Source organism: Moesziomyces antarcticus (genome assembly GCF_000747765.1).
Source record: "Moesziomyces antarcticus DNA, scaffold: scaffold_v10004, strain JCM 10317, whole genome shotgun sequence".
NCBI classification, from domain to species: Eukaryota; Fungi; Basidiomycota; class Ustilaginomycetes; order Ustilaginales; family Ustilaginaceae; genus Moesziomyces; species Moesziomyces antarcticus.
Window position 1 is genome coordinate 207,921 of NW_014639006.1, and position 23,400 is coordinate 231,320.

The 23,400-nt window shown below is 61.5% G+C and overlaps 10 protein-coding genes across 10 annotated transcripts; 4 read left to right on the forward strand and 6 right to left on the reverse strand.

Moving 5' to 3' along the window:
- Positions 1-80: 80 nt before the first annotated feature.
- Positions 81-941, reverse strand: PAN0_004d2192 (RNA-binding domain-containing protein; the record flags this gene model as incomplete). Its single annotated transcript, XM_014802137.1, has 1 exon — positions 81-941. The coding sequence occupies one exon, from the start codon at positions 939-941 to the stop codon at positions 81-83; it is 861 nt and encodes a 286-aa protein (XP_014657623.1).
- A 200-nt stretch (positions 942-1,141) lies between these two features.
- Positions 1,142-3,007, forward strand: PAN0_004c2193 (DUF1716 domain protein; the record flags this gene model as incomplete). Its single annotated transcript, XM_014802138.1, has 1 exon — positions 1,142-3,007. The coding sequence occupies one exon, from the start codon at positions 1,142-1,144 to the stop codon at positions 3,005-3,007; it is 1,866 nt and encodes a 621-aa protein (XP_014657624.1).
- Positions 3,008-3,060: 53 nt separating this feature from the next.
- Positions 3,061-4,725, reverse strand: PAN0_004d2194 (catalytic protein; the record flags this gene model as incomplete). Its single annotated transcript, XM_014802139.1, has 1 exon — positions 3,061-4,725. The coding sequence occupies one exon, from the start codon at positions 4,723-4,725 to the stop codon at positions 3,061-3,063; it is 1,665 nt and encodes a 554-aa protein (XP_014657625.1).
- Positions 4,726-5,404: 679 nt separating this feature from the next.
- On the forward strand, positions 5,405-8,287 carry PAN0_004c2195 (uncharacterized protein; the record flags this gene model as incomplete). Its single annotated transcript, XM_014802140.1, has 1 exon — positions 5,405-8,287. The coding sequence occupies one exon, from the start codon at positions 5,405-5,407 to the stop codon at positions 8,285-8,287; it is 2,883 nt and encodes a 960-aa protein (XP_014657626.1).
- Positions 8,288-8,405: 118 nt separating this feature from the next.
- On the reverse strand, positions 8,406-8,988 carry PAN0_004d2196 (glial maturation factor; the record flags this gene model as incomplete). Its single annotated transcript, XM_014802141.1, has 3 exons — positions 8,406-8,573; positions 8,660-8,733; positions 8,808-8,988. 3 exons carry the CDS (start codon positions 8,986-8,988, stop codon positions 8,406-8,408), a joined length of 423 nt encoding a protein of 140 aa, XP_014657627.1.
- A 246-nt stretch (positions 8,989-9,234) lies between these two features.
- PAN0_004d2197 (NADsbinding dehydrogenase) lies at positions 9,235-10,617 on the reverse strand (the record flags this gene model as incomplete). The annotated part of the gene is made up of 1 exon (XM_014802142.1): positions 9,235-10,617. The coding sequence occupies one exon, from the start codon at positions 10,615-10,617 to the stop codon at positions 9,235-9,237; it is 1,383 nt and encodes a 460-aa protein (XP_014657628.1).
- A 1,269-nt stretch (positions 10,618-11,886) lies between these two features.
- PAN0_004d2198 (uncharacterized protein) lies at positions 11,887-13,015 on the reverse strand (the record flags this gene model as incomplete). Its single annotated transcript, XM_014802143.1, has 2 exons — positions 11,887-11,959; positions 12,507-13,015. 2 exons carry the CDS (start codon positions 13,013-13,015, stop codon positions 11,887-11,889), a joined length of 582 nt encoding a protein of 193 aa, XP_014657629.1.
- Positions 13,016-14,782: 1,767 nt separating this feature from the next.
- PAN0_004d2199 (uncharacterized protein) lies at positions 14,783-15,496 on the reverse strand (the record flags this gene model as incomplete). The annotated part of the gene is made up of 1 exon (XM_014802144.1): positions 14,783-15,496. The coding sequence occupies one exon, from the start codon at positions 15,494-15,496 to the stop codon at positions 14,783-14,785; it is 714 nt and encodes a 237-aa protein (XP_014657630.1).
- Positions 15,497-16,927: 1,431 nt separating this feature from the next.
- Positions 16,928-21,180, forward strand: PAN0_004c2200 (uncharacterized protein; the record flags this gene model as incomplete). The annotated part of the gene is made up of 6 exons (XM_014802145.1): positions 16,928-17,266; positions 17,394-17,522; positions 17,616-17,666; positions 17,751-18,316; positions 18,747-19,010; positions 19,308-21,180. The coding sequence occupies 6 exons, from the start codon at positions 16,928-16,930 to the stop codon at positions 21,178-21,180; spliced, it is 3,222 nt and encodes a 1,073-aa protein (XP_014657631.1).
- A 398-nt stretch (positions 21,181-21,578) lies between these two features.
- On the forward strand, positions 21,579-22,307 carry PAN0_004c2201 (uncharacterized protein; the record flags this gene model as incomplete). The annotated part of the gene is made up of 1 exon (XM_014802146.1): positions 21,579-22,307. The coding sequence occupies one exon, from the start codon at positions 21,579-21,581 to the stop codon at positions 22,305-22,307; it is 729 nt and encodes a 242-aa protein (XP_014657632.1).
- Between the last annotated feature and the right edge of the window lie 1,093 nt (positions 22,308-23,400).

Consider the following 23,400-nt stretch of genomic DNA (forward strand, 5'->3'; position numbering starts at 1 on the left):
TTCCGCAGGGACCTCCTCAGACTGTGTGTGTGCGAGGTTTTGTTGGGGGAATGTGAGTTTTGTATTCAACGGCAGAGGGGTTAGTAGGGTTTCGGCTTGGATGCCAGACCCGTGCGCGGGAGACTTGCACCGACGGCACCGCCCATCTTCCTCTTGTGCGCGTTCTTGTCCTGCTTGGCCGCGATCGCCAGCAGCCTATCCTTCCTCGCGCCGATCTGCACCACATTGAGTGTATCCGCGGCCTTCTTGATCCTGCACGGTCTGGACCCGATATACTTGCCATCCATCGCCTTCCACGCCTTCAAAAAGTCCTCCGGGTCGGCAAACGCGACAAAGCCGTATCCTTTGCTCTTGCCGTCCTTGGCACGCACGACGCGCGCGCGCGCAAACGACGCCCACTTGTCAAACGCCGCAGCGAGCATCTCGTCGCTCACATCGCCACCGAGATCGCCCACAAACAGACGCTTGTGCGCGGGGTCCCACTCGAGCATCGTCTGGTCCTCCCACACTTTGCCTGCAGCGCGCCGCAGCACCGTGGGACGCGTCTCGCCCTTGCGCAGTTTGCCCGGGATCGCACGGCCGTGTTCGTCGTACCGCACGTCTGCCGGTGGCGGTGCGGAAGAAGGCCCCGCAAACGGATCCACAATCGGCGTGCTCGAAGACGAGGCAGCAGGCTGTGCTGTCGACGATGTCTGGTAGTCCAGGTAGTAAGGGTTTGCTGCAGAAGCTGCAGCATCGGCGGAAGGGTAGGCGTAGGCTGAAGACGAAGAAGCCCCGCCCGAGGTGTAGTAGTCGGCAGGGTAGCCGTACGTGGCGTAGTACGAGTTGTAGTCGAACGCCCAGTTGTTGGCACTGGCGTCCCAGTAGTAGAACGGCGCATATGGGTCGTCGGACGTAGACGCAGCCGCAGAGTTGGCCGCCGCAGAAGCGTGATTCGACATGCTCGTCTGCTCGTCTTGCAGGAGGTGTTGGTGGTTGAGAGTTATGATGGCTGAGCACCCCGCCTCGTCAGTTTAGCGAAAAATTGTCGGGACTCGGAAATCCCACTCCACTTTTTCGAGGCCTTTCCTCGGCTTCTCCACTGCGTCTGTGCACGCTGCTCCGCACCACCATCCTTCACCGGCACCAGCATCGACACACGATGGATGTGGGGAAGCTCTTCAAGCTGCCAGACCTGCCGTCTGCGGCGGTCAACAAGCGCAAGTGGTCCGCGCCGCAACCCGCCGACTCCGCCTCCGCCGGGCCATCCGCCCGCACCCCCGCACAACCTGACGCTCCCACCCCGCGCGCGCGCAAGGCAGCGCGCGTCGTCGACGCGGACGACGACGAGCTTGCGCCCGCCGAGGAGGAGACGTACTTCTTCTCGGACGACGATGAGGACGGTGGCCGCTTCTTTGGCGGTGGGCTCACTGCGGAGCAGACGCAGATCCTCGACATCATGGATGGCGGCGACGCCTCGTCCGGCGCTCCGCCGGCTGATGTGCCTGCGCTGCGCAAGCAGCTGCTGCGCTTCGAGCGTGCCATCACCAAGAACGCCGAGATGCGCACCAAGTACGCTGCGGACCCGGCGCGGTTCATCGAGTCGGAGGCGGATGTGGACGCGGAGATCAAGTCGCTGCTCGTGCTCACCACGCAGCCGGAGCGCTTCTACGCCGAGTTTGTGCAGCTCGGCGGCGCAGCGAGCCTGGTGGGGCTGCTGAGCCACGAGAACGCCGACATTGCGGCTGCGGCCATCGAGGTGATCGAGGAGCTGACGGACGACGACGTGCTCGACCAGGCCGAGGCACGGTACGAGGGCGACGACGATGAGCAAGACGCCGAGCAGGGCAGGGCGAGTGCGGTCGCGGCTATGGACACACTCGTCGATGCGCTGCTCAAGCAGAACGTGCTGGAGCTGGTGGTGTCGAATCTGTCGCGCTTCAACGACCAGCTGGACCCGGCACTGGGGCCGGAGGAGGCAGCGGCCAAGGCAATCGAGGTAGAGGGCGATGCGCAGGCGATCTACCATGCACTGGGCGCGCTCGAGAACCTGGTCACGTCGCGTCCGGCGCTGGCGGAGCAGCTTGCAGCCAGTGCCTTTTTACCATGGGCGCTCTCTCGGCTCGCGGCGAGGCGCGAGGTGGACCAGAACACGAGCTACACGGCTGAGCTGCTGGCGATTCTGCTGCAGACGTCCGAGTCGAGCCGTGGGCGCATTGGCAGCACGCGCGCGGGCGATGCGGGCGAGAACGGCATCGATGTGCTGCTGGGTGTGCTGGCGCGCTATCGGCGTCAGTCTCCGGCTGGAGCGGAAGAGGAGGAGTTCGCCGAGAACGTCATCGACGTGCTGTGTCTGTCGATGTCCGAGGCGGCGAATCGGACGCTGCTGCTCGAGGGCGAGGGGGTGGAGCTGATGGTGCTGCTGATGAAGGAGAAGAAGTTCGCCCGCATGCGTGCGCTCAAGATCCTCGACTATGCCACCTCTGGTCCTACAGGCCACGCTATATGCCACCGGCTTGTGGAGGCGTCGGGTCTGGCGCCACTGGTGTCTACGTTTCTGCAGTGTTCTGCAAGCGGTCGCAGTGGATTGGAGAACGTCCAGCACGCGATGGCGGTCATCAGCTCAATGCTGACGCATCTGGATTCCGACTCGCCGCCGCGCATTCGACTGCTTGCGCGGTTCGTTGCGCACGACTACCAGGCTCTGGACCATCTACTCGACCTGCGCAGCGCACTGGTCTCGCGGTTGCAAAAGTCCGACGACGAATACCTGGAGCGACTAGACCAGGGTCTGTTTAGTCTGCAGCTACTCGACACCATTCTCGCCTGGTTGGTCATGGAAGACGATGCTGTCAGAGACCACGTGGCTATGCTTTTGCGCCGAAACGCAGCGTCGTGGCAAGACGTGGTGGCCACCCTGCAAGAATACAGCGACAACATCGGAGACCAACTCGCCATTTCCCACCCCACCGAGGTCAAGACAAAGGACATCCTAGCCGCTCTCATCGAATACCTTTGCGCACTCTAATCACACACATACACAGTGCAGGCCGGTAGGCAGAGGGGGGGTATATTTGCAGTCTACGTTGGACGTTCGGCATGCCTGAGCTGTTCGATCTCGTCGTCTCCGAACCGTAGACCCTTTTCTTCGTCCATATCGCCGCGGCCGGTTTCGGTCTCGTGCTGCGCATGCGTCTGGTCGCCGAACCTGCTCTCGTTGTCCAGACACGTCGCGACGAGGCGCGAGGTCTGCAGCCCGAGCTCAAAGTACCTCGGATTGGCACGCGCGTTGAACATGCTGATGTGCGCCTCCACCTCGTCGGCCGCCTGCACATTGTCCATGGGCGTGAAACTCGGTGCGGAGCGTGCGTCGCGTGGCGGCAGAATGATGAACGTCCTATCCCTCGCCTGCGCCTGTGCGGTCGGGTTGGCGGCGCGCGAGCTGGCGGGCAGCCGCGTGTAGTAGCAGTGGAACAGGATCTGCGGCTGCTCCACCAGCTGGTCCAACCGCGCACGCAGCGCCGAATCATCCCACAGATTCGACACAAACGCAAGGTGGTCCGACACCCAGCCGTACGCGCCGTTGATCTTGTCCTTGTTAAAGTACGCTGCGGAAGCGGCGGCGCCCGAAGCGAGCGCCACGGCGCCCGTCGCCATGAGTGCGGTGCGCCAGTTGCTGCTCGCGCGTGCCGATGCGGCTGCATCGTTCCCGTTCGACTCCGTCGTGCGCGAAGACCGTCCATTGGCCGCGCTGGTGGTGTTGGAAGGTGGGGTGGCGGAAGACGACTGCGACTGACGCTCCGAATTCCAGCGTGCAGCCAGGCCTACGCCCATGGGCGCCAAAAATGTGCCGATGTTCTGTGCAGTCTGGATGTAGCCGGCGTACTTGTTGATGCCGTGCTTGAACACGCCCGGATGCACGCCGTAGTAGGGCGTGTCGTACGCAATCACTCCGACGACGGCGGGCCACAGCTTGCGCTTGGCGTGCGTGGGTTGCTGCTGCTCGGACGTCTTGCGTGCGATGCTGAGCGCGGCATCCACAGCGATGAGTCCGCCCATCGAATGGCCTGCGAGGACGATCTTGACGCTGCCTGGGCCGCCGCCGCCGATGGTGGCGGTGGGGTCGGGCCGAATGGCGCCCGTGTCCGGGTCGAGCTTGAGCCTGTCTTCGAGCATGACGGTCTGCATGGTGAGCCACTCGACGAACAAAGCGACGGCAGCAGCGAGGCTGCCGCGCGTGTCGTACGTCGGATAGACAAGCGACTTGACGTGCAGGCCCGGATAGGTTTCCTGGAGGTTGTGGGTGAGGCGCGAGGGAAAGTCTTCAAACGTGGTTTCGGACGAGCCCTTGAAGCCGTGAATGAAGACGAGCAGCAGCACCTGGTCGGTGTTTTCCATGCCCGTGTGATGGACATGGCCGGTGTCGGGGCGGGATGACGAGGTGAAGCCGTGCTGGGGATCCGAGTAGGGAGGAGGCGCGGTCTCTGGTGGGTCGTCGACAACGATAGCTTGGTCTAGCGACGACCCGGGCAGGGACGATGGTGTAGCGCGAGAGGTAGTTGCTGCCCAGGGGTTCGCATCTTCTATGTCGGTCTGGTATGACATGGTGACGAGAGCGATGGTGGTGAACGGGAAGAATGCCGAACCGGTGGCTGAGTTGGCCTTCTGATTCCAGGCCAACGTGGCACGCAGGGTCCAATTCTTCCTCCACAAAAGCAGCGCCTGCCGCACGAGTCCGATTCGCATGCGGAAAAGCTTAACATTGTCATTTCCAATTTCTTGCGCTTCCATTCCAGACGCCGGGAGTTGCTGCGCATTTTGGCTTCGGCGATGCACGGTGGCAGCTGCAGAGTGGCGATGAATGGATGCAGCTTAACACTGCGCTGCGTCGATCCGCCTCATTTGCTCGCACTGCTCTGCACCGCTCTGTTCTGGCTCGGCTCTCGCCGCCTTCATTTGGATTGAATCAATTAAATACAATGCCGTGCGACGTTCGGCTCCACAACCAATCGCAGCCGTTGGCCCTTCCTTCGCTCCCCACCTCATCCTCGCACCGGACAAAGGTGTGTGCTGCGATGCTCTGAACCCCCGCACCTCTGCCTCTGCTTCATTTGCTGCTGCTTCATCTCATTCGGCTGTCGTTCTCTTTTGGAAGGAATCCTGTACACCAACGCTAGATCGACCGGCTCAACCTCGACCGGCTTGGCACGCCTTCAGCCCATGCTATAGAAATCCTCGTTCTTGCGCACGCACCCGCAGCATGGCATCTCTCACCACGCTCTTTACTTAGAACCCGACCAGTCTCCGTGCTCCTCCCTTCGCCCAGCCAGACAGATTCAGCCACCGCACATCGGAACTCGCACGGATCATCCCGCTGGCCATCGCGCACTCCTCATCAGCGCTCGTACAATTGTCAAGTGCAGACATGACCAAGTCAAAGACTCCCATCATGGATCTAGAGACCGACGAGGATGGCTGGATCGGCGGCTCCAGCCAGAGCATCTACGCCCCCAAGTCACAGCCCGCCACTGACACGCATGCATCGCCTCCTCCAGCCTCCAAATCCAAAACCAAGCGCTCACCCGTCACACCAGCACGCCAAAAGGATCCCTCCGCCTCCGATTCCAATCCTCGCTCGCTGCTGGAGCGCATCGATATGGCGCAGACTCTCCAAACGCCTCCGCCCAAACCACGCCCAGGCCAGATCAGCGCAGACGCCTCGGCATCCTCGCCCTCACCTTCCCCCGCTGCCACATCGCCCTTCCGCACCACCCCTTCCCAAGGCATCCGTCGTCCCGGCGCAAAGATCCCCTCGCCTCTGCCGCTCACCAGCCCGGCTCGCAACAACCCTCCCGCCTCGCCCCACAATACACGCACCCCACTCAGCGCTTCCCACCCCATCCCAGAAACGCCCCTCAAGCTCTCCCAGCGCGGCGGCCCGCAAACGCCCGCCACTCCGCACTATCCGGCCTATCAGCATTCCTCGCATACATCCAGCGATGGTGACGCCTCACGCGCCAGCGGTCTCGGTCTCGGCCTCACGCCCCTCAAGGGCTCCGTCCCTCTCGCACCAAGCCCCGACGCCATGCGCAGCCCGCTCAACGACGCCGTCCACCTCCGCGGCAGGGCAGCCTCCAACGCCTCCATCGGTTCGCCCTTGAAGCAGGGCCGTACCGACCTCCATGGCGAGCCTCTCGCTCTCGGCTCCTCCTTCGGCAAAGCCGGCGCACAGGGCAACGGTCAGATCGACGCCATGCTCGATCGCCTGCGCAGCACCCGTTCAGGCCTCGGTACCAGCGCCAGCATGTGGGCGCCCAAGCCCGCCTCCGCTGCCAGTAGCAACGACAACACTGCATCCACCTCTACCACCTCGCACACCATCGGCTCGGGCTTCTCGTCCAGCAACCTCCTCGGCGTGCAGACGGGTCTCGACCGCAAGCGTCCCGGTCACCGCCCCAATGGCCTGCAGCTCAGCCTCGGCCAGGAGATCAGCGTCATGCAGGAGCTCGAGGAAAAAGCAGAGGAAGACTATGCGCCTTCCACGCTCTCCTCGGCCACCGTGGGCGAGACATTCAAGATCGACCCTCCGCAAGACGACGCCGATGCCACCGGCAACGATGGCTGGTACGGCAGCGTCGTTCCGCCCACGCCCGTGCTCGGGTGCGACTCGCCGTCGTCGGATGACGACAATGCGGCCAGCAAGCCGCCCTCGCGCAGTCTCGATGCGTTCGGATGGGGCACCCACTCGAGAGACGCGAGCAAAGGCTCGCTCTTCTCGAACCTCCCCTCCTCCTCTACGCTCGAGGCCAACTGGAGCGGCGACGACGACGACGATCGCAAGGACGACGTCGAAGTCTTTGAGGACATGCAGCGCGCCGCCAAGGCCGCGAGCAAAGACAAGCGCTCCCACCATTCGCCTTTGCCTCCACCGCCGATCAACTTTGCCAAGTCGCGTACGCCGTCGCCGACGCACCGCATGCTCGCCAAGTCGCCACAGCTCGATGCATCGCCTGCACTCTCGGCGGCCGACAAGCTGCCGAGCCAGCGCCTGTCGCCTGCGTCGGCGCGCTCGCCGCTGCCCGCGCTCGATTCGGACGGCGATGCAGACGCCGAAACCGACAAGCCGCGAGGCGGCAAGAAGGAGCGCAAACCGGCCAAGAAGCCCGTCGTGGCGCTGCCCGAGTCGGCAACCGAGTCGGCGCCCGCGAGTGGCGGGCTGGAGAAGAAGCGCTCGCTCAAGCGCGACAAGTCCGAACGCATCCGTGGCAGGAGGTCGAGCTCGAGCAAGGAAAAGGACGTCGACCACGTCAAGATGACCGCGGCAACCACCAAGACCGAGGCGAGCGCCGACGAGCTGGTCAAGGGTATCGCAACCGTTGATCTGGACGCAAACGCACGCGGCTCGACGCCGTCGAAACCTGATGCCGCTTCCACGTCGGCGGTCGAGCAGCCGACGCCAGTAGCGCAGCGCGTCCAGAGCATCCCCGAGGTGAAGAACGACCTCTTTTCGTCGCCGGCCGTGCCGAAAGTGGGGCTGCCATCCTCGGCGGCCAAGGAGTCCGCGCACGAGGACGTCGAGACAAGCACCGAGGCACGAGCTGAACCAACGCAAGCCGCAGAAACGGCGTCAGAGGCGTCGGCCAAGGTGGAGGAAGCGTCGACGCCTGCGCCGAGCCACATTGACTGGGCCGAGGATGACGACGAGGACGAGCTGCCGGATCTCGACGACTGGGGCGTCACACTCACGCCTGCCAAACCCGCGCCCGCGCCGGAACCCAAACCGGCTGCATCCAAGGACACCGGACGCGCCAGCAAGCCGCCTAAGAAGGATGAGCCGGCGTGGCGTCGTGCCGACCCTCCTCGTGGCAAGTCCAAGCCACCGCCCAAGGCCGAGGGTGGACCGCTGGGGATTCGGATTGCAGGTCGGGCCAAGGAGGCGAGTCTCTCGCCCGAGCCGCCATCCAGGGGCAAAAAGGCGAGTCCGGCACTGAGGAGCGAAGAGATGCCGCCGCCCGCAGCCACGCCGTATGGACGATGGAAGCAGCCCGCCGCGCCCAAAGACAAAGCGGCGGGTCGACCCAGGATTGCAGCTGATCTCGGCGCACTTGCTAAGCTGATTGCTCCCGACGAAGCTGTGAAGCCACCGCCGCCGTCGGGCGGACGCGATGCAAAGAAGGACGATACGGCCGCAAAGAAGGTGCAGGTCGACGCGAAGACGCCCAGTGTGGCCGATTCCATGCATGCGCCCAAATCGCGCTCGCAGCCCTCGCAGGGTGCGGCCAAGAAGAAGCACGCGGCGAAAAAGTAGACACCCACACAGACACACACGGGCGCACCTCAATGCCAATTTTCGCACAGGATTCATCTTGGTCCGTTTCGTGAGCAGTTGGTCTCGGCGGCGTATGGGAGATGTGTGCAAGGGTCTTCTAGGCGCCTAGACGTTGATCGATCGACTCGGGCGACACGTCTGGATCGCGCACATCGATCACCTTGGCCACATCCGCCTGCACGCTAAAGTTGCTCAGCGCCGAGGCGTAGAGCGTGCTCTGTTCGAGCGAGCTCGTTTGTGGCGCCCAGTAGAGCAAGAACAACGGCTGCACAAGCCAACAACAGCCGCAAAAAGGTGAGATTGAGTCGAGAAGGTCGGGAGTTTGTTTGGAGAGGGGTGGATGGGGCTTACGTAGGAAATGCGACCATCGCGGTGGTTGAGTTTGTAGTTGACCACCACGAATCGAGGCGAGTTCTCAGGCAATTCTACACACCAAAGCCACCACAAGCATCAGTACAAAGATCAATTTGATACCGGCTGGGCGGAGGTTCTGGCTTACCTTCAAGAAGGTCTGGGATCGAGGTGAGACCCGAGTCAAGCGTCTCTTCGAGCCCGAGCGTGAGCGTCGCCTTGTCGATCTTGAACACCAGTGCGGTGAGGTGCGACGAGGGCTTTAGTCGGAACTTGCGCACGGCGTCGAGGACGTTGCGCGGAATGTCGATCGTGCTACTCCCACTCATCGTGATGTTGGCCTCCAAAGCTGAAGATGGTGGTGGTCGCCGGTGGGAAGAACAATTGGTCCGTGCGATTTGTAACCTCTCCGGCAAGGCAGCAATCTCACATTGTAACCCAAAAAAAATTCCCCAACCCACCAAACCTCCTACTCTCACTCACACACACACAACACATTTGGGTCAACAGGAAACAGTTCAAAATCGTTTACAGTCCGAGAACAGCGTTCCTACAAGTGCCTCGCAGGCGGGTGTTTAGTTGGCGCGCTTCTTGGCCGACTTCTCGGACGCCTCGCGGATGGCCCAGGTGAGCGCATAGGTCTTGACGGCATCGTCGTAGCTCGACAGGATGGGTGCGGCGCCCTTGCCCTTTTCGATGTTGTCGATGAGGTTGCTCACCTCGCTGAAGAAGGGGTCGTCGTTCTGGTACCTCACCACCTCCTCGTGGTCGTCGCCGGGCCTCCTGAAGTAGAGCGCCGGCGCGTTGTACGGGTCGACGAGGCGCAGGCTGTATCCGTCGGCCAGCACGTCGATCTCGGTCGAGTAGTTGAAGCCCTGCAGCGCCACGGCGTGCGTGAGCGAACCTACGGCACCGGACTCGTACTTCCACGTGGCGCACGTGATGCGCGGGATGCGGTTGTCCGGCGCCACCTTGCTCTCGTCCACGGGGATCTTGCTCAGCTCGCCCGCGGGCTCGAACCACTCGAGCGAGTGTGCGGCGACGGTGCTCAGATCCACCTCGCCACCAAAGTAGCGCGACAGATCGCAAAAGTGCGTGGCCTGCTCCACAATCGGTCCGCACGTCTGCGACTTGTCCCACCAGTCGAGCTTGGCCGTGTGCTCGTACGCCATGATGTAGCGCGCGTTGGTCGCCATGACCTTGAGGTTGTTCTCCTCCAGGATCGACTTCATCTTCTGCACCACCTTGAGGTAGCGCAGCATGTAGCCCACGCTCACCAGGTTGTCCGCCTTCTCCAGCAGCTGCGCCACCTTGAGCGCATCCTGCACGGGTCCCGTGCTGACGGGCTTCTCGATAAAGATGCCCACGTCCGGGAACGCTTCGACGAGCTTCTTCTCGAGGTCGCGACCGGGCTGTTCGCGGCCACGGAAGGCGGGAGGGCTGCCGACCCAGATGGCGTGCGGACGCTTGTCGGGCGTGACGTTGGCGACGTAGTCGGCAAACGTCGGGTAGACCACCGTGTCCTTGTAGGCCGAGAGCACAAACGAGTTGCGCTTCACGGTGAGTGCGGCGTCGGCACGCGCGGCCGAGGGGTCGATGAGCGCCACCACCTTGAGACGCGGACCGAGCTTGTGCTCGAGACGGAACGAGTGGTTCCACGGACCCTCGTCCGAGCCGAAGTTGATGTTGCCAGCACCGATGATCACCACGTTGAAGTCGGCGCCTGGCTTGGGCGGCTCCATCTTGTCCATGGCGGTGGGCGCGTTGGGGTCAAAGTCGGTGGGCGCATCCGAGGCCATGCCCCTCGCACCGGCGGGCAGACGCACCGAGGTGTTGTTGCGCTGGAGCGCCGTGGCGACCGAGCTGGTGGCGCGGGGCACGGCAGCACGGACGCTGGGCATGCTCGAAGCACGCGAAGCCGAGACGGCGAGCTGGCGCAAAGCCAAGGTAGAACGCATCTTGATCGTGTACTCGGGTGAGTGTGAGGCGGAGATGTGAGTGCACGAAAGGAAGACGGACGCGAGGAAGCGAAAAGAGCTTCGAGCTGTCTGTGTGTGTTTCTCAAACCGTGTCAAGCGTGTCGAGGCAAGGCAGCGCGAGGCCAAGGCGAGGCGAGATTCGAGTGGGGGAGATTGGGCACTCGGGGCAGTGCATCGGTGACGCAGAGTGCGAGTCGGTGCGTGCAGAGTGCCGGTTTCGTCGCAGCAGCAGCGGCAGCCTCTGTGCAGCAATTTCGCCGCGCCCGAGCCACGACGGCACACGGGCCATGCTCGATTGGATTTTCTTCGCGCTATCATATCCTTGCGGGGTTCGGCCGCAGCGGTATGACGCTATCCCACCACAAACGCCGCACGCCTTACTCCTACTGCACAAACCCAAATCCATGCCGAATCGCATCAGATCGCCTGTCATCGTGCCATCAGTCATCCCGAAACTAACACCACGTCCAAGTTGGCAGGGTGCGAGAAAGCCTTGAGGCGTGTGCGGATCCTGCTTGTTGCTGAGACCGACTCGGATGCATGCCGCCGTCCATTGCAGAGCGCGCATGCATGGCCGGCGCGGCGATTTCTTCGCGTTCGTCGCCGAGCCCAGTAACTCAACAATTTGCCGATGCCGATACCGATGGCCTCATGGCCGCTAACAATGCCGGCGTGTTGGCCGCTTTCCGCTGGAAACCCCGCCGTCGTCGTTTTGTCAGTGCATCCACATCCACGCACACACACAGCGTCAGGATCGCACAGAAGCATTACTCTTGATTCGGACATCGTCTCGACGGGATCAAGGACGAAGGCAGAGAGCCATCTGTGAGTGCTAGAGGGGTGAGATCAAATGCCCTGGACACGAGGTCCTCGGAACACTTGCTGTTTTTTTGGAAGAGCGGAACATGGAGAGGTATCTTCGACTGAAAAGCGCGCGGAGGATCACACCAGGGTCAGATCGAGTTTACTGGTTCTGGCCGTTGTAGCTGTTTGCAAAATCGCAGATGCAAAATTAGAGAAAGAGGTCAGTCGACTGTTCAACTCGAACCGAGTAGCAAGCGGGCGCGAGTGGGCTCAATGAAAAAGCAGCAACACGACAAGACAGCAACAAGGAAACGTCAAGGCTCGAGAATCTGGATCGATTCATTCAGCGCGGGGATACAGAATCGAGAGGTGCGAGGCGAACACCGCCGAGCCTCGCAGGACGAGAAGCGATGGTATGGATCAGGACAACCTAGACGAATGGGCTTAGTAGCCCTGGCCGTTGTAGCCGCCGCCGTTCTGCTGCGAAGGCTGCTGGAAGCTCTGCTGGGCGCCGTAGCTGTTGAGACGTTGAGAAGGCAGAGAAACAGGCGCGACGAAAGGAGGCAAGACCGAGGCACGGATCGAATCGGGTCGAGTCGGGTCGGTCGCGGAGCGACATCGGAAGGCAAACAAGAATGCGGGAGATTGGCGGAAACGAGATCGAGTTGACGAGCGTTGAGGAACCAAGAGTCGAACGATCCGAAACAAGAAGCAACGACAGAGCGGCGAGCGGGCGACGGAAAGTTGAGACGGGAAAGACGGGAACAGAGAGCACAATTGAGAAACCGAGCCACCGGAGACATTGAAGATGGGGAGGGGGAGAGGGCCAGTCCCAGCCCGAGTTTTGGGAGAACCGGAGCAACGTCGTGCGATGCGAAGGCGCACGGACTCTTGTGCCGTGCTAGAGGAAGACAGACACTGGAGCATCGTGTGACCTTCGCATCAAGTCCGGCGCGAGAAGGCGGACGGCGGACGAGGCCCAAACGAAGCTGCTGGCAACGAGCCAGCTGAGAGAAAGCCGGGAAATTGGAACGGAAGAAGAATCGCAAAGAGAATGTACTTACCCGCCGTAGCCACCCTGCTGGGGAGCGCCGTAACCCTGCTGGGGAGCAGCGTAGCCGCCCTGCTGGGGCTGGAATCCGGGCTGCTGGTAGCCGCCGTAGCCGCCCTGCTGGGGGTAACCACCCTGCTGGGGGAAGCCGCCCTGCTGGGGCTGGAAACCGGGCTGACCGCCGTAGCCACCACCGTAGCCACCAGCGCCGCCGTAGGCGTTGGCGCCGTACTGGCTGGTAACACCACCGTAGCCACCGCCCATGCCGCCGGCGGGACGCGAGTTGGCCATGTTGACGCGAATGCGACGGCCGTCAAGCTCCTGCTCGTTGAGGGCAGCGATGGCGGCGTCAGCCTCGCCCTGGGTGGCGAAGGTGACGAAGCCGAAGCCACGCGAGCGGCCGGTCTCGCGATCCTTCATGACAATGTAGTCGGTGAGCTGACCGAAGGCCGAGAAGGCGTGGGCGAGCGAGTCATCAGTGGTGTTCCACGAGAGGTTTCCGACGTAAACTTTGGCGGCCATCTTGAAGTAATTCGAGTGGACGGGCTATAGAGGGATCCGAAGACTAACTGTGTCGATGCAGAGTCGAGTTTGACAGCGAGCGATGGAACGGTGGGCAAATGCAAGGTTGCGGAAGCGATGGCGTGGCATGCATGGTTGTCGGCATAGGCGATCGAGGCAGTGTCGGTGCAAGTGCGGTGTTGAAAGAGTAGGGAAGAGAAGAGACAAGGTCAGTATGCCTGCGCCGTTGACTCATTCGTACAGCGGATGTGTGGTGGTGCGCAACGTCGTGTGGTGGAGATGGCAGGTGGCGTGCGTATGAGCCAGCGCCTGTGCGGGTCAAATACAACTGGGTTGATATGGTGCTAAGAGCACGAGCTGACCACGAGTACGCTGAGGAGAGCATGCACGTGCAGACGCCATCATGCGAGGCTGCGAGGCTGTAACTTACCGATACAATCGAGCCGATGCTGGAAGCCGAGACGAGAAGACGAGACGGACGAGTCTGGGACCGATGTGTTGCGATGAGAGAGAGAAGAACCGAAAACGAAGCTCGACGATACGAAACCGGGAACTGCGGAACAAAAGAGGAGATGGTGTGGCGGAAGCGAAAGCCTTGTCGACACGCGCAAAAGACTGAGCCTTTGCGGGCTTGCGGGCTTGCAGAGGGAAAAGGCGGCGGACAGGTCGAGTGCGCGAGCGCAGAGTGCCAGACGCGAAGCCAGATCCACCTGACTGGCGATGGCTGCGAGGGTGGGCCCAGGTGCCCGGGGCGTGTGTGTCTGTGTGTCTGTGTGTCTGCGCGTTCCCCTCTGGCCCTCTCTCGGTGCGGGTGTTGTGCTGTGAGCGGCAGCGGCGGCGCAGCGCAGGGCAGCGCGAGCCTTTGATGCTCGTCTGTGGCTAGCGCAACTGCCCACCCTCAGCGCGAGTTTCAGAAGCCCCCCTTTGGCCTTCTTCTCGCTTCCAGCTCCAGACACTCGTCTTTGCTCTGACCCGCCTCGTTGGCCAGCTGACACTGCGCACTTTGGCTGCAACCGAGCTTTTGCTTTTTTTCATTTGGAGACTCTATGGAAAATTCCTGGCAAATACAAACTCTCTTCGCTTCTTTGTATTCGCCCTCTGTATTCGCAACGGCCACTCTGCGGCACGGCAGACTCTGTTCGAATCTCATCGAGATCGACGAAAGCAGACCCGATCAGGTGGTATCTCTCGGCCGATACTAAACACTCTTGTCTCTTGCTTCCCACCTTGCAGCTCAGGAGCCTGTGTTTGACGAGACAGAGCTGGCCATGTACGAACGCAAGGCTGACAATGGCAGAGAGCGACTTCGGGCCCTTTGCGAAGTATAGAAATATCTCTTACGATATAGCATCTCGACCAAGAGAAAGAATGATGGATGCACATCAGATGATCGCAGCAGCCGCTCTGCACTGCTCGGTATCGACCACGAGCCCGATGGCCGCACTCGTGTCAGGATCGCTTCCAGCTCGACAGGGATGCCGGAGCCGGGGCCGGGAATTCACGCTATCGCCAAGACACGCACGCAACGGGAATGCGCGGCTGCGAAAGGAGACAAGTGGCTCGTTGCAGGGTCGAAGATATCTGCGAATTACGGAATACGACTAGAGACGAACGAACGAGCAAAGGACGGAAAAGACTACTAGAAATACATGATCGAGGTTTGCACTGGGACTGAGAGAATACGCGACGCTGCTGACGAAAAGGTGCAAAAGGAGCGAATGGGGGAGCGCACGAGGCTACATGGGATAGAAGCGGCGCACGAGGCGGTCACGGAGAGTAGCAGAGGTTGGAGGAGGGTGCGTTGGATTCGACCTTGGAGCAGGCACCGCAGTCGGGGCAGGTGGCCCAGAGCTCGGAGCCCGAGCCGTCATTGTAGCGCACACAGAGCTGGGGGATGCTTTTGCACTGCGGGCCATGCACGCTGCGGGTGCTGGCACTACTCCCATAGTCGACGTCCATGCTGTTGGAGTCCGAAAAGGAATTGTGCCTGCCGGGAGCGGGGCCCAGGATGCCGTAGGCCGACGTCGGCGACGTGGGCGGGTACGGCTCCACGTCTGGGTACTGCGATGGCGCAGCGGTGCTAAAGTAATCGGAGCCGTTGGACGACTTGTGCTCGTGGCCCGCCAGGAAGCCCGAGCTCGACGACGAYGACGGCGTCACAAATGTCGACCCCGACGCGCTCGAGCCGGTGAAGGGGTTGTGGCCCAGCTGCGCCAGCATCGCCTGGTTGACGTCGGCGGGCAGCGGGTGGAACTGCGCATCGCCGTTGAACACCAGACCGGCCGAACGTGGCAGACTGAGCTTCGGTCGGACGTGGAAGTCGCCCGTAGCATCGGCGTACGAGTCGAGGTCGTCGAACGCCTTGCGCTTCTTGCTGCAACCGCCTGCGCCCGCCATCGGGAGCGGCGCAGCCACCGAGCCGTGGCTGAGGTTGATGGGGTTGTACGAGCTCGACTCGATTCCGAAACCTTGGAACACCATGATGACTATGTCGGTTTTTGTTGCGACGGTGGTGATGGTGGTTGAATCTGCGATGCGGTGGAGCAAAGGGTGAAAGAGGATGAAGAAGGACTAGCGAGGGCGGTGGGAATGTTGCGGCGAGGCTTGCGGATGGTGAGAGCCGAAATTGAGCGGTGGAGCGCCGGGTGACGGATGCGTAACTGGATCGTTCGCGTCGCGAAAAAGCGAGAAAAATGAGAAATGCCGGCGAAATTGAGCCGGGGAACGAGAGAGCGAGACTGGCGTGCAGCGCAGCTTTTGGCGTTGATTTTCTTTTCTCTTTCTTTTCTTTTCGGACCAGCTGTCGAGTAATGAGTAGCTCGGTAGGGTCTACCGGAGCCAGAGTCGACAGGAAAAGTAGTGCTGAGGCGCAGGGAGCGTCGTGTGAGTCGCTTCGGAGATATAAAGGAGTGTGTGGCGTAGTGTGGGCGCAGTGAAGATCAGTTGCAACGGGCGCGAGCGAGTGGAAGGGGATGCGGATGTGGTGTGAAGGCAAGGTGGGCAGACGAGCTTCGAGGTTCATGTCGAGAGCGAGGGGAATCAGGGCAAGAGGTGCCAAGGGGCGGCGGCGGCGGCATGGTCGGGCGAGGGGATCAACCGCCACAGCAGGTGGAGGAGTGACAGGCGCGACGACCTCCGCCGCCGCGGCCAAGCGCTCCAGAGGCGTGGCCAGAACGCGCCAGCGGCTCGCCCGCGGGTCACACGGACTAAAAGGCAGGCTCGCCAGTCGCCTGACTTGACCCTCAAATCTGGGGTTGCTCTTCGCGTCGAGTCTCGATCATTTCACCAAGCTTGTGACTTTCAGAGAGACCGCATCCTCAATTTGGCTTGCAGATGAAATGAAAGCGACTCGGCTGTCCGCGTCGCGCAGATGCGTCGACAAAATTCCCACAGGCTCCTCCCCCGTGTCTCGGCGCTCGCCGATTGCAAGGCTTGAATCAAGAACCTACGATCGTCAGCCGGAGAGAGACAGCCGCTGCTCTTCCCACGTTGGCTGAGCTGTTCGCGCGCCCTTGCCCACGGCTCTCTAGCTTCGGCCAGACCGGCTGCGCCGAACAAAGGGCCTGGGAACGAGGCTTCATTTGGTTCGGATCGACCGACTGCTGGGAATCTTCCGGTTCAGTCGGCTCATCCGCGGCCTCATCGGGCCGGCCGATTCTGGTCTAGTCCACAGCCCAAGGGTTCGAGCGGCGGTGCCCAAGTTCGAAACCGGTCAGGGCGAATTTGAATCTTAGCGGGGAGACGAGCGTCTTTTCGCGCGAGAATCTTGCACGAAATGTCCGCCTGAATCGGCCAGACAAGAGACCGATTGGGCCTTTGATCGTGTCATTGCGCTCTCTGAAGGGTCAAAGCACGCGAGCTTCCTTGGCTCTACCACGCACCATCGCCTTCGCCTCATCACACGCTTCTACCATGCCGAGTCTGACAGAGTCGCTGACGTGGGCGGCTGCCCTAGACAGGTTCTTACGTGGCTCGCAGTCTGTAGCTTCGGTGCCTGGTGGTGACGACATCGCATGGCAGCAGTTCTCGGGCAAGAATCTCAGCTGTAGGGTGGTCTTCTCACAGCCCAGCCCCGATGCGTCGAACAAAGCTGAGAGCGGGGAGGCTGGGAGCAGCTCTGCAGCATCTTGGAAGCTGTCGAGTGACCGTCAACTGCGCATCACTGTGGAATGCGGGTCGACAAAGACGAGCGACGACCAATCTGAAGCACGAAGCGTTGCGCCTTCGACTTGCGTTGAGCGCGTCGAGCCAGTGAGGAGGGAGACAGCATCTCAGCCGCGGGAGGCCATCATACTGGTGAGAAAGGGAGATCAGAGGCATAATGTCGGTACATTTGCTGAAGGAACAGGGGCACTCTTAAACAACTTGTCTGCCTCAGGAGGATGTGGACCTAGTGAGCGTGAACAGGACTTACTACCACACAGACCATCGCCTGGGTGCTGTCGAAACAGCGCATCGGGGTATGGTGATCGGTATCCGCTATCTCGACCAGCTGGATGCATCCAAGGTATGTTGAGCATGAGTGGGTATCCACGACGGCCAGGTCGAGCAAGGTGCTTCAACGGTCACTTTTGGTCACATTTAGTGTCATCGCATGCAGCTCCACTTCTCACGAGAGGAGGACAAAGCGTTCTTTCTTGGTCTCATTGAGGTGAGTGCAGCTCCCGACTCGAACCAACATTGTGCCTCTGATGAAGGAGGTCTGACGAGCTTCCAAATGAGCCCGGATCGATAGCCGGAGAGCACCATTCGTGCGCCTCCTATGCCCTCGGCGAAGCTTGCTGCGCCCACAAGCTCTGCGACGCCTACGCAAGCGCCGACATCAGAGCGGAAGGACGAGAGTCAGTCTCAAAGCGGAAGCCTCCTGCAGCGGCTAGTAGAGACGAAGACGTTGCCGGCGGCCCCGAGCATCAATGCTGGCGAAGATATTAAACTTGGTGGGCCCTCAATCAGCTTGCTCGTGGGGACTGCTGTCGATCTCGCTCCCCACGACGTCGCATACGGCTGGCAAAGTCAGGAGAGCCCACAAGCTTGGCGCTGCTTTTCCTGCGGCAGCTCCGACATGACCACGCCTGGCACGCAAACGGCTCATACGGAGCAGACACTTGTGGCTACCGACTGCACCGACGAGGACGCAGGATACGAAGGCTGGCCCTGCCCGAGCGCGGTCGACTGCATCGTGGCGGATGTTCGCAGACTCTGCCTGCCCAATCCAGCTCTGGTCGACTTGGTAGATCGATGCATTGAGGACGTCTTGTCTGGCTGCAGTCTTGATCAGAGCCAAGCCGAAGAAGTGCCGCCGTACGCAAGGCGCGAATGAAGCGACATGTGAGATCTGCACGGCCATCTCAGGCTGACGAGACGTGGCCGCGGACCGCGATGCAGGACGCAAGTCCAGGCCGAGCGAGCAAGCAAAGCAACGAAAGGGCTTCGTTTGAAATCCAATCGAAAATCACATCACCATGCACAAATTTCGGAATTTTTTCAACCCCTTTCTCAGCCTCTGTCTCTCTCTCTGCTGGCTTGTGCTGAGGCAGAAAAAAAAAACCCCTCACAAATTGAACCTGGCCTTTTCTGCTGCGCGTTGCGTTGCGGTGGGGCGCCACGGCGTGTGAGGAGTCAGAGGGCGGCGTTTGTGCCTTGCTGGATCGCGCACGACACGTCTGACAGATGCGCCGTCGAATTTTGGCCACCTCCGGCTGACCTGCGCTACCTGCGTTTGGCGTTGGAGCAAGACGCAGGCAGACACTCCCATTCGCACCCTAGCAATCCCTCGTCGCCGTCGTCGAGACGCCCTAGCGCCCCTTTCACCGTCGCCTGCGCTGCACCGACTCGAACCAGCAGCGACGTCGGGCAAGTCGAGCAAGCCCACACCCGTTCATCTCGCCTCCTGTGGTGACCAGCACCGACACATCTACGCGCCTCGTCTCGCACCGCAACCACGTCACGCGACGTCGTCCCTTTCATCGCTTCGCAACATCGGTGGAAGTCTCGGGTCTACCGCCGTCGGTATCTGTCGCACTGGACGTGGACGCATACATCGTTGACATAGAGTGTCGCGTTCGGTTCATCCCTCTGTATCATCGTCGGCTCGTTTCCGTAAGCGTTACAGCATTCAACACGCAGCTACCGCTCCAGCTCGACCTCGCCAAAGTTGCTACCTCGCCAAGTGCGCTGTCCGGCATTCACCCTTGCACTCAGCATCCAAATCTAGGAGCAACTCCGCCCATATCGCCATCCTTCATGCGCACGTAGACGACGACGTGCAGCTCCCTTAGCGACCACCAACCAGGTCTACCTCTGCATCGATCTGGCATACTCTCCACACTTCCATCATGGGGAGGCCTCAGCGCGCCGCAGCGGCGGGGCCTAGCCGACGCAGCAACCGCGCAGCGGCCACGCTCAAGAACGAGCGCATCACTCGCAGCAGCCGCGCCAAAAACAGCTATGCCCTAGACGATCCCGAGCAGGTGGAGCGCGATCTCAACGCACAGCTCAAGCGCATGGGGCTGTATGCCGCCAACACGACAGGCGACGGCAACTGCCTCTTCAGGGCTCTCTCCGACCAGCTCTACGGCTACCCAGGCCGACACGCAGAGCTGCGTCAAGAGACGTGCGACCACCTCGCCGAGCGGCCAGACAAGTTTGCCGGTTTTGTGGACGACAAGCCCTTCGAAGAGTACGTCCGCCTCATGCGAGAGAACGGAACTTACGGCGGTCACCTCGAACTACACGCCTTTGCGCAGATGAAGCAGAAGCAGATCAAGATCGTGCAGCCGGGACTCGTATACGTGGTCGAGGGCGTCGACGATTCGCCCGAGGCGCTACGCGCGCGTGAAGCCAAGGAGCAGGAGCGACTTCGGGTGCAAAACACCATCGAAGCAGGCACAGACGCTGGTCCGCTCACGGAGCGTCAACGGCGTCGGCAGAAGCGCGAGGAGATCAAGCGCGAAAAGGTGTCCAAAGCCGATGGCGCAGATCCATCTGCCTCCACGCCTTCGCCCAATGCCGCTCAGACAGGGACAACGACGGAAGCAGAAGACGCGACTTCCAGCCAGGCGACCGCGTCCACATCTACGTCATCACAAGAAGCGAGCACCTCGGCGCCCCAACAACCGCCGGAGGCGTACGGCCCACTTTACATTGCCTATCACAATTGGGAGCACTACAGCTCCATCCGAAATCTCGACGGGCCGCATTCCGGCCTCCCGCGCATCAAAGAGCAGATCGCGGCAGCTGCGGCGGCGTCCGACGCGGACAGCAGAAGCACAGTCAAGGACGACGCCGAGCCGACGACCGAGGAAAAGATGGTGCTGCAGAGCATCAGCGGAGACCACGACCTGCAAGAGGTGCGTCGGCTGCTGCGCGAGAATCTGAATGACTGGGCGCATGTGGTGGAACTGCTGGTGGAGAAGGACACCATCATTGACGAGGAGGAGGTCGGAGCAGAGCTGCAGGCGGTGTCATCGCCGGGCGAGGCATCGTCGACCACGGCGGAACGATCCACATTGGCGGCTCCAACCCCCCTTCCGGACCACATGCGACGGTGGCGTGCCACATCGCCTTCGTCGGTGGACACGTCGGCGACGCACAGCAGTGGTGAAGGCGACTCACCCTCGACGACAGCCACCACGGACGATGGGGGCGACACGACGGCATGTGCGTCTCCGGAGGCGTCGAGTGGATCGCGGGGCAGCACGCCGGGCGTCGAGAGGCTGAGCAGCAAGCGCGCTGCGTCGTCGGATGCGATGACGATGAGCATGATCCGCAGTCCGAAGCGACGCTCGCAAAGCCGATCGCCCGACATCAATGCTCTACCGGACTCGCAGCCCGACGAAGAGGGCGATGGTTTGGCCGCGGAAGCGATAGGCACAAGCACGACAGCCGAGGACGAGGCGCAGGAGGGCGAGACCGTGTACGAGATCATCAAGCGCGGCCGCGGGCGTCCGCGCAAGGACGGCCTGCCGAACAAGTCGAGCGTTGCGGTCAAGCGGCGTGTGCCTACGGCGCGCGAGAAGCGCGATGCGGCGCAGGCTCGCAAGCGCGAGCGTCAGCTCGAGAAGGTCGGCCGTGCGCGCGCACGCGTGACTGGCGACGAGCCGGCAAGTTCCAGCCCGCGTCCTTCGCCCGCCGAGGTGTGCGGATTCCGCGAACTCAAGATCTAATGCGCCCGCACTCGGCTGTCGCTGCTCTGTATGGTCGTGATGCCGCCATGGCTGACCGGTCATGATACCCGCTTAGAGTCATGGGGCTTTGTTTCCGCCCACTCTGATAACAACGCTGTCTACGTGCATCTCCATCCGCATCTGTACCTTATCGCAATGCCCATGCAGCATACTCTCTCGTCCTTCTGGTTCGTTGTGTCTGGCCTGCGGCGTGTAGATGAGCTGGGGTTGAGGTCGCGGTGGAGCTCCAAGGTGGTTTCGGGCTGTGGTGTGGGGGTTGGGGACGTGGAGGCGAGAATTTCCGAGATCCGAGGTTTGGCGTGTTGGGTCGAGGATTTGGCGGGGTGGAGTTAGTGTTGTTTGCAGATGACCATCACTCGCGCACCCATCTTACACCAATGGCAGTGACATCAGCGTCCTCTGGGGCGGCGGAGCTGCGTACGCTTAGGCTGGACGACATCCTCTCTGATCTGGACATGCTGTCTTCGGACGATGCGCTGTTCACTCTCGCGCGGTCTTCTGCACCCACCATCACCAGCACGCACACGGGGCAAGATCTTCTGTCCTCGTTCGAACGAGGATCTCTAGATGCCTCGACGCCGGAAGATCGACGCAAGGCGTACGTGGGGCTGTCACACGCGCTTGTTGCGGGGTTCGCCCATGCGGGTCGGCTGAACACGGAGCGCGTGTCTGCAGCCCAGGTGGGCCTGGTGTTGCCGTCGGAACGCACCCACTCGGGATCGAGTCGCCCCACTGCTGCGCATCCGCAGGGTCAAGACGCAACGAGATCCGATCTACTGCATTCCAAAGTGGCAACTCTGCAGACGCAGGCGGATGCCTGGCATGCTGCGCTCGCCTCGGCGGTCGGACAGCAGCCCGAGTCGAGCGCAGAACCGAGACGACAAGATGCGGCGATACCAATCGTGCAAGGGACCGACGGACATGGGTCTCGAGCAGATACCGGGACGATTGACGGTCGCATGGCCTCGGAGCTGTTAGATGTGCATACCAAGGCGACCACAGAAGCGGAAGCGGCACCGGCGCCCGAGGAAGCTGCACCCCGGCTCGACGCCACGCCTGCAGCGCCCGATTTCGAAGACGACGATCCGTGGAACGATCTCTCGTAATCCCTGGAGTGGTGGGTGCTCTAGTCATGCATTGCTCGTACCAAAATCGAGAATATATATCCGTACCGATTCGGTGCTCATCGCGGCGCGTTGGGAAGCAAGGGGGTTTTGAGATGCGATCGCGGTGATCCATGTGGCGTGAGTGATTCGATCGGAATCGGGACGCCTGCGGGCGCGCATGAATCCCACGCGCGGCATCAATGCGATGCTGTGGGGCTGCCCGGGAGGTCGTCAAGGCGTATGGGCGCGTGGGAAGACGTTAGGCGATAGAAGCCACGCTGCAAGGGGCTACCCACCCTCTGTGGGACGCATGATGGCGGAGGCCGAATCCGCCGCTGCGATGCCCTCTTCGCTGGTGTGACAATTCCGTGCGCGAGTAGGCGAAGCTCTTGCTTGCAGGTGAACGCCACGCGGTATAGCCATGGACTGAATGGCATTGAGAGAGGCGTTACATGCAAGGAGCGTTGTACGCAGCGCGCCACGTTGTAGCAACAAAGATGCGGGAGCACGCACGCGCCACCTCTAGAGCTTGAGCTAAGGTATGGAGGCGAGACGGGCTTATTCTCCTCACCCACGCCGCGTGACAGGGTTGCCAGCATATGCACTCTTGGCGTCGCTGCGATTCGGAACACGGCCTTGGGGAGCCGGACAGTGCACGCCGAAATGGGAACCGCCTTGCACGGGAGGCGTGCGCACCTGTGCCAAGTTACAGCATAGCCAAGGTCGTTGGCTCGGCGAAAGTGCAACTTCCGACGGGCCTTCGGGACGTCCAATTTACTCTGAGGCGTGAGTGGGTGTGTGGGGACGCGGGAGCATAGAGTGGAAATTTGCGCCTCGAATTTGTGCAACCCCCCAAACCCTCACTCTGCCACCTGGGCCATCTGTGCCGTCCGTTCGGGTTGCACGATGCCGTTCTTCTCGCGCGCACGGAAACTGTACGTTGCCGCCCTAGCTCTTGATCCGCAGTGTTGGGTTTGAGCAAAGGGTCATGCAAAGCATCCGACATGGTCTAGACCACCTTGTGCTCGGTGGTGTGAGACTGCAGCATGCGAAGCTCCCGTTCTTTTCGAAAATTTAAAACACCGCGGCTGCA